Here is a 9,468-nt window from a genome sequence, read left to right on the forward strand (position 1 = left end):
TTATCTAAGTTACTGCAAATAAATCTTAAGCCTAGATGTAGATTTACAAACTATGCAAATATATATCTATAACTGCCTCCCTTTGACAAGTAATGCACCTCAGTTGTGCAGTGTTATAATATTTTGACCAAACAATAAATTCAGGTAAAGAACTTGTTGCAAACTCTCCAACTGTTGATCCATGGGGAAAATAATCTTGTGTGGATGGCATTGAGTATTTTTTATATTCATTAATGGGATGAGGGCATTGCTGGCTAAGCAGCAGTTATTGCCTATCCCAAATTATTCAGTCAACCACATTGCTGTGGGTCTGGAGTCGCATGTAGGCCAGACCAGGTAAGGATGGCAATTTCCCTTCCTAAAGGACATGAGTGAACCAGATGGGTTTTTTCTGACAATTGCATAATGAATTCATAATCGTTATTAGATTCTTAATTCCAGATATTTTATTGAATTCAAATTCCACCATCTGCTGTGGTGGGATTCAAACTCCGGTCCCCAGCACATTATCTGGGTCTCTGGATTAACGGTCCAGAGATAATACCACTAGGCCACTGCCTCTCCTATACCTAGATTATTCCCAGCTGGCTGAATTTGGTTTTGTGGAGATTAGATTAATTTTTTTGGAACTCGCACTTAGTGAGGTTTTCCTGTGGGTTTGATGTGCATTGAGATGGATTTCAGAGTGCAAAGCCTGTTTCCAACAAATTGTGCAACTCCTTAGCTTTATTATATAATGGTTCACATAGCATCTCTGAAAATACTGCAGACTAACTCTAGTTCAGCAGCTTGTGTTTGCAAATGCAACACTTCCCACCTGCAATCAGTCATCTTGCCTTCCAAAGAGTCCATGGTATCTCGAGTAAAGTGATATTCTAAGTTATTTCATATCTTCATAACCATGGTCTAACTTGTACCTGAGTGATTCTCAACTGCCGTGTAATATTGTTTCCTTTTTCATTTTCTTCATACAGTTGACTTTTTTCTACAACCCACAAAGCAAATTGTCCAGAGTATTTTAAAATTCTGTCCCCGTAGTTCATTGTAAGATTTAATCGGCATGAAGTTTTCAGCTGTTATCATTTACTATATTGTACATGATGTTTAAAGGCCTTGAGTAAACTGTTTGTTAAAAGCCAAATTGGTTTAAGGTCATTCTTTTTGGAATACATCAAGGTGAATGCATTTTTGATTGCCCAGCATTCTGCCATGTGTTAGTACTTGCAGATTATTTTGCAATATTGAGCAGCATTTGGGTTGAAGCACTTCTTTTCAAGCAATAGTCAGAATTGAGACTGGTGCTTCAACTAATAATACGAGCAACCTGCATAAAGATGTTTCCAATTCTGACTTCTCAACTGGTGTTAAACATAAATTCTTTTAAACCATTTTCTGCACTTCTATCCACAGTTAGTTCAATGTGTCCTACACTCCTGTTCTAGGATTAAATGCAAGCAAAATTCAATTGCAGTTCTGTTCCCACTCCAATTATTTAATGATCTAAACTGTCCAATACTGACAATTCATTGAGCTTGAGTCCGGGTTTCTCGACACATGGTATAGTGTATTGAATCTTAATTGCCAACTCTTGTGTCATCTTTGAATGGAAATTCATTTAGTATGATTTGATATTCACTGAAATTCTTTAAGCATCAAAAGCTTGATGAAAACCCATTTGAAAGATGTTTGAAATTGAGATCCAAGCTCTGGAACAGTTGGTGTTTAATGGTTTATATAATTTATTGCGACTTTTGTCATATCCCATTAGGTGGTCAGTTTGGAGAAGGCTTTGACTTCGGCTTCACGTTCCGTAATCCTGAAGATGTTTTCAGGGAGTTCTTTGGAGGAAGGGATCCTTTTGCTGACTTCTTCAGTAAGTAATTTATTGTTGAAATTTTTAAACATGGTCATCTTTTCCTTTTTATGAATCCTCTTGAGAATGGAGAGCAGTGGATAGAATGGCGCAGGTTCCCCATTCCTAGTTTCACAGAAAATGAAAACTGGGTGTCATGGTGCAATTTGAGCATTCATTCTCTAGATTAATTGTCCAACTTTGTTATTGGTCCAGTACAGTAGTGTCCCTTAGTTTCTGTACCCACCTTTTTTATCTTAACTGGTGAAATTAGACTGTGCTGTGAAATTCCTGTACAGCAAAGTGTTAAACTGTAATACACACTCACTGTTATGCTTTAAATCCTCACCATTTTTATTCTTGCTTCGGCAGAAATAAAAAAAAATTGCCAGAAGTTGATTTGTCATTTTTCATCACAGCACTTGCAGAAAATTGAGTTTTGTCAAGTGCATGTTGTATGGCTGTGTAACCCTCAGGATTCGAATTGTTTAAGTTTTGCATTTGTATTTCATTAGTCATAAAACATTGTACTCACTGAAAATGTCTCCTGTTGGCATGCTTTGCGTGCTTCGGGGTTAAGCTCAAGCTTTTTCTCAATCATAAGTTGCTTTCTTTGTGCGCTGAACATTTTGTTACATTTCTTCAGCCGCACCGTGAATTCTGGTCGTGAGAGTACAGAACATGCAATGAACGTGTTCAGTCCTTTCTTGTATTGCATTTTGGTGATTAGTGTTACTTGCCTGTTTTAATTGCTCCCTTATAAGAAGGGAATGCCTTCATTCTGAAGTAGGAGCAGTCGGAAGAGCAAAATTATTATTCAGTAGCTGTGTGTATTTGGGTTTGAATGGAGCCTCCAGGAAGTTATGTTTAGGATCAGGTAGACTGCAGTTTGTCAAAGACAACCATTCAAAACTACTTTATTTCCTGTTAATCATAGATCGTTGTAGAATCCCTACAGTGTGGAAACAGGCCCTTCGGCCCAACAAGTCCACGCTGACCCTCCAAACATCCCACCCAGATCCATTCCCCTATAACCCACCTAATCTCCCCATTTCCTGAACACTTTGGGGAATTTAGCATGGCCAGTCCACTTAGCCTGCACATCTTTGGACAGTGGCAGGAAACCGGAGCACCCGGAGAAAACCCACACAGACACTGGGAGAATTTGCAAACTCCATACACTGTTGCCCGAGGGTGGAATAGAATCCAGATCCCTGGTGCTGTGAGGCAGCAGTGCTAACCACTGAGCCACCATGTCAGTGACTGTCAACTCAGTCAAATGAAGCTCAGTCATAAAAAAACAGTAGTTTTGGAAGGGTGCTGTTCTGACTGGAGGTCTGTAATCAGTGGTATTCTGCAAGGATCAGTGCTAAGACTTGTTCTATGATATAGATAGGTGTCTGTGGAGAGGTGTAGGGGTATGCAAGTGTTCTAATTAGTGAGTATGTAGATGACAAAAATTGCAGGAGTTGTGGACAGTGGGAAAGGTTCTCAAAGGATATCACAGGATATAGAGCAATTCAAAAGTTGGATAGAGAACTGGGAAATGGTTTAATCCAAACCAGTGAAGTGATGCATTTTAAGAGGTCAAATGCAAGAGGAAAGCATACATTCCTTGTAACTTACGGCCACTGGAAGTTGAAACCCCCAAATCTGTTTAGAGGGGCACAGCTGTGCTTTTAGAATGGGGACAGCTGGAATTTTAAAGACATCTGCAAAATTTAAGCAAATATAAAGAAATTGAGCGTTCTTGAAACATATGTTGAAACAAAGAATAACCGATGTTGTTCCTTTGTTGAAGCGTAATGGGGATAATCTAGGAAACTAAAAGCTGGTGAGCCTTATCAGTCATAGGGAAGTTATTGGAGAAGATTCTTAGGATTTACTTGCATTTGGAAAATATTGAACTCATTAGGGATAGTCAGTACAGCTTTGTAGGATAGGCCTTGTCTTAAATTTAATAGTTTTTTGAGGAAGTGATGCAGATGATTGAGGGTATGGCAGTGGACATTATATCTAGGTGGACTTCACTAAAACATTTGACAAGGTCCCTCCTGGTATGCTGACCCAGAAAATTATGGCCTCCGTTCTCAAAATGCTGTCCCACTGAAACTTTGCCTGGCAAGGCTCATTCCCCAATACCATGTCTAATATGGCCCCTTCCCTAGTTGGCTAGCTACATTTTGTTTCTTGAAACTGTATGTCTTTAATTTCTTAAATTTTGCAAGCTATGGTGGAAATTCCATCTTCCCATTTGTTCTTAAAGCCCAGCTGTATGCCTCTACACTGAGACTTGGGAGTTTCGGCTTCATCTGAGAGCTCTGCATTGTCAACTCACATGCATTATCCTTTTATGCCATAAGCTAACATGTTGCAATGATTTCCCAAACTCTGCAATAATTCTTCAGTAAAATTGAGTTGAACCTCCTATGATTTAGATTTTGCTGTCAAAGCTGTCATTTGTTTGTTGAAAGTAATGCAGAAGTGATTTGTCTTTTAATCAGTCTTTTCAGCATAGAGGATAGTTAAGGGATACTGAAGGGAATTGCTTTTCGTTTAGTAATTGGTTGTTCCTGTCTCAGATGGAGCACCACATGGTGATGCGCTAATCTCTGCAATAGGATAAATTATTTTTGATTTGAAATTGTCTCATTTGCAGGAATGTAAACCCTTGCCAGAATTGCCCCTCAAAAGATCTGTTGGTAGCAACTAAAACCTGAAAGTTTTATGTTTTGATCTTGAGTTTTGTTGCAGATTCATTGTGCTGTGCCAAGTGTACAGTTCATATCTCCCAGATGAAAGAGCATGTTCTGCAATAAGTATGAAGTTTTGTTCTTCAGATGCTAATGCCTAGTTGAATCAAACATGGCCAGATATCATGAGAAAATAAAGCTAAACCTGAAAATAGTGATTTTGAACCATAAGCTGCAGGTTAGCTTAGTTGGTTGGACTGCTGGTTGCAATGCATAGTGACACGAACAGCATGGAACTGGCTGGGGTTACCATAAGGACCCTCCTTTTCAGCGCCTCATGTAGCCTGCAGTATTGTTGGTGACCTTTAGATTAAACTGTGACTAGCCTCTGTCTAATGAGAGCAGCCTATGATCCAGTAGGATATGGTGACTTTACTGTTGCCTTTTTAGTTAGCCAAGCAAAGTTGATTGCAAGCTGGTTGGATCTGGTTTGGCTAGGATCAGTATGCTTTCAGCAAGATTTTTCTTGTTGACAGCCCCACTTCTGGCAGTTACTTTGCTTTTTTAGCTTTTTTTTAAATTTGGCTGTAGCAGTTTGTACTCAGTCCCCCTCAGCAGCATTTTACCTGCACTTCTCAATCTCGTCTACTGCATTTGCTCACAACGTGATCCCCTCTACAATGGGGAAACAAAGCGTAGACCGGGTGACTGCTTCACGGATCATCTACGTTCTGCCTGCAAAAAAGATAGTTTCCAGTTGAACGCATTACCCTGTTCCCTGGCCAACAGGCTTGCTGCAGTGTTTCACCAAAGCTCAGCGTAAGCTGTGAGAACAACACCACCTCTTTCTGCTTGGAGACTCTGCAGCCCTATGGACTTTTGAGTTCAATAATTTTAGAGCTTAAACTTTGCCATGTCCTAGCCCCCTACCCCACATGTCACCCTGATATCACATAGCTTGCTGTTATACGCTACCTATTAGCTACTGACAGTCTGTTAACAGCTATTCACCCTCCTAGCCAGATCATTATCTACCCCTTTCTGTCTAACTGTTCTGTCTCTTTGGGCTTTATCCTCTCCTATCATTTAGTCCGCCCCCCACCCCATGCTTTGCATATAAACCGGCATTTTCCTAGCTACCATCGGTTCTGAGGGTGGGTCATCAGACCTGAAACGTTAACTTTGATTTCTCTTCACAGATGCTGCCATACCTGCTGAGCCTTTCCAGCAACTTCTGTTTTTAACCACTTTTGGTGTCATCCGCAAACTCAGTAGCCATCTGTATTTTCATCCAAAGCATTGTCATAAAATGACAAGCAAATGAGGACCCAGACTGATCCCTATGGAACACTGCGGGCCACAGGCCTCCAATCTGAAAAGCAACCCTCCACCATTACGCTGTCTCCTGCCGTTCAGTCAATTATGTACCCAATTGGTAAGCTCACCCTGAATCCCACGTGACCTAACTTTACTCAGTAGTCTACTACGTGGAACCTTGTCAAAGGCTTTACTAAAATCTAAATAAACAACGTCTACTGCTCTGCCATCATCAATCTTTTCGGTAATTTCCTCAAAAAACTCTCTCAAATTTGAGAGATGCTATTTTCATAGCACAAAACCAAGTTGACTATCGCTAACCCATTTTTGCCTCTCTAAATGACCATAAATCCTATCTTTTATAATTGCCTACAACTGTTTATCCACAACCAAAGTCAGACTCTCGGGTCTATAGTCCCATGATTTCTCCTTGTAACCCTTCTTAAAGAAATCTACAACATTAGCCACCCTGCAGTCATCAGGCACCTTGCTTGTATTTATAGATGATTTATTAGACTCCTGCAAAGGGGCCTTATAATTTCCTCCCTTCCCACAGCGTTCTCCACCTTTTTTATATTCTCGAAGACCTCCTAACTTCCTCTTCTATAATGTGAACTGTTTCTTAAAAAAAGTTGATTTCTCTGCATTCTCTAGATTCCATTTCTTTCTCCATTGTAAACACTGAGAAACATTCATTTAGTATCTTTACCATCTCCTGGGGTTCAACACAAAGAAGACCTCCTGGATCTTTTAAGAGGCCCTACCCACTGTAGTTGCCCTCTTGCTCCTAATGTATTTGTAGAATCTCTTTGGATTATCCTTAGCATTGGCAGATAACTTTATCTCCTGTTCCCTCTTTGCCTTTCTGATTTCTTTAAGAATGCCACTACACTTTTTATATTGAGATTCAATTGAACCAAGTTGTCTATATCTAAAATAAGATTCTCTTTTATTCTTGACCAGAACTTCAATATCTTTATTTATTCATTGTCCCTTAATGCTACCAGCCTTACCATTCACTCTAACAGGAACAAAATGCCTCTGAACTCTCCCCATCCTACTCTTGAATTCCTCCCACTTGTCAGAGTCTTTTTTTATCTGCAAACAGTCTATTCCAATCAACTTTTGAAAGTTCTTGTCTCATTCCTTTAAAATTTGCCTTACACCAGTTAAAAAGTTTAACTTTGGAAGGCTTATCCTTTCTATAACCATTTTGAAAATAGATTATGATCGCTAGACCCAAAGTGTTTCCCCACTTTCACTTCAGTCACGTTCTCTGCCTTATTGTCCAAAAGAAAGTCTAATCTTGCTCCTCCTAGTAGGAGCATCCACATTGATAAAGAAAATTTTCTTGAACGCATTTGGTATTCTTCACCATCAAACCTTTATGGTTGCCCCAGGTAAGTTTGGAAAATTAAAATCCCCCATTGTTACAACTGTATGCTTGCATTTGAGATCTAGTTCTGACAATTATCAGAATTTTTTTGCAATGAATTTAAACAGTGTATTTTGACAATGGCAAGAAAGCCTTTAACATGAATGTCAAGAGTTTTGACTGGATTTGTAATTAATTGACTTCAGTTCATGTGAAAATTGAGGGCAGGTCTTCACCTTTAATAACAAGATTCATGACTAACATGAGAGTTGAAGTTTATTTGGTGTAGATGGGAATGTGCAGTTAAGGTCACAGTCAGATCAGCCATGATACTATTGAATTACCTATGGTGCAGCTGCAACATTCTAACATGTTTCTTTCAATTTCTTATGCCAAGATATAGAAACAAACAGTTTTAAATCAAAAGTCTGTTTGCACAATATGTAGCACAAATGGGCCATTTGGTCCAACTGCAGAATTTTTCTACTTGACCTTGTTAGTGGGAAATTGGCAAAACTTGGAGGGCTTCGTTACATTGTCTCATCACTGATTACTTCTTCCTGTTTCCTCTTCAGTCCTGTCTTCCTCCTCCCTCCTCCTTGCCCCACCCCCATAACATCTGTTTGCAACTGATAGATTAGTGTATTCTTTTGTTAATCACTCGGAATATCTGTACAGTCTGTTTCAGGATAATTGAAAGCCAAAATTCAGGTTGTTGTCTCGACCAAATTAATACAGGTTTCTATCACATTCAAACTCTTACACTAAATGTGCCTATTCTCCTTAGGCACTCGTAGAAATTGCAAGTAGAAGAAATTAATTCTATAGTTAGTGGGTCCCGTTTGAAGGTTTGAGTTTCCTTCATAGGATTTTGTTTCTTTAACTGGAGTGACCTCATACTGCCCCTACTACTGAACTAATAATAATATCTAATTGTTAAATATCAAAGGTGTTATGCATGCTGGATGTCTAATCCATATTTTAATCTCTTTTTGTTCTATTGCTCATCTCACTTATTTGTCAAGCTACTTGCCACAACATTATCTCTCTGAGCTCTTGCGTGGATCCTTCCACAGCTCAATCCTTGGCTCCATTTACCTCATTATAAAGTGCCAGTTTAGGCTCAGCTGTAACAATAGTGTCTGAATTGGAAAGCTGTGGATTCAAGCTCTAATCTTGTATTTGAACATGCATTCTGTGCCTGTAAGATAACAGTGCAAAGCTGAGGGAGTTGTGCATTGTCAGAATCTGTCATGGAAAGATATTAAACCAAGAGGGCTTGCCCACATGTAGAAAATCTGTAGCAGGTGTGTTCAGTTGTCCTAGCTTGCGTTATTTTCTCAACTAACAAGTAAAATATCAGATGGTTTCATTTTATGATTGTGTATAGTTTTTGTGTGCTTTACTTTAATTACTGTTACTCTACACCTCAAAACTTCAATGGCTGGGAAGCCACTGTGGTGCGTCGTGACAAGTGTAAGTTTTTGTCACATGCAACCTTTCCCATGATAATGATACAAATGTGGAATTGATGTTTAGATCTACCTTCATGCTTCCTCATACATACCTTGCATTCACTCTGTGCTATCAGTGCACTTGTTTGACATCCTGCATTTGATTTTGTTTCCTCATGCTAAGTATTTTCTGGGCAGCAAGAAATGGAAGCTAACCCTAAGCTTGGAATGTGTCTGGAGCAGGGTAAGGAACCTGCAGCCTTTTGGGGTACTAATTGTGGCCTTCTGCCTATTTGTCAGCAAGTACCAAATCCACCTTTAAACCTCTGTACCATTTAAATTTTTACTGGTAACCCAGTCATGTCAAAAACTAAGAAAAGAACATTAAAGGAAGTGAACAGAATATTCAGTGAAGAATGGGAATTGCAGTATTACATAGCTGCTGTGAAAGGTAAAATGTTTGTTTTGTGACACCATAACTGCAACAGTGAAGAAATACAATGCATATCAGCATTATGCAACTCGTGTACCAGAAATATGCTAAACTGGAAGGAGAACCCCAAAAATCTGCACTTAAGATAATGAAAGATCCAGAGGAGCAGCAGCAGCAAGTATTTAAAACAATGTTAGGACAAGGGACTGACATCACTGAAGCAACTTATAAAGTAGCATATACTTGGAAGAAGAGGTAAGGCATTTAATGTTGTGGAAATCATAAAAGAATACATTGTTGAAGTTGTAAGATGTTTAGATTCAGATAAGGTTAACAAGTACAAA

At 39.2% G+C, this 9,468-nt stretch overlaps 1 protein-coding gene across 1 annotated transcript in view; it reads left to right on the forward strand.

The window, feature by feature from the left end:
- The window catches only part of dnajb6b (DnaJ heat shock protein family (Hsp40) member B6b), a 139,317-nt gene that overhangs the window by 17,233 nt on the left and 112,616 nt on the right, over positions 1-9,468 (forward strand). The window contains exon 6 of the mRNA XM_048607552.1: positions 1,769-1,873. Coding sequence (XP_048463509.1) covers positions 1,769-1,873 — 105 coding nt within the window. The remainder of the gene's footprint in view (positions 1-1,768; positions 1,874-9,468) is intronic.

This window comes from Rhincodon typus, chromosome 2, assembly GCF_021869965.1.
Source record: "Rhincodon typus isolate 14 chromosome 2, sRhiTyp1.1, whole genome shotgun sequence".
In the NCBI taxonomy this organism is placed as follows: Eukaryota; Metazoa; Chordata; class Chondrichthyes; order Orectolobiformes; family Rhincodontidae; genus Rhincodon; species Rhincodon typus.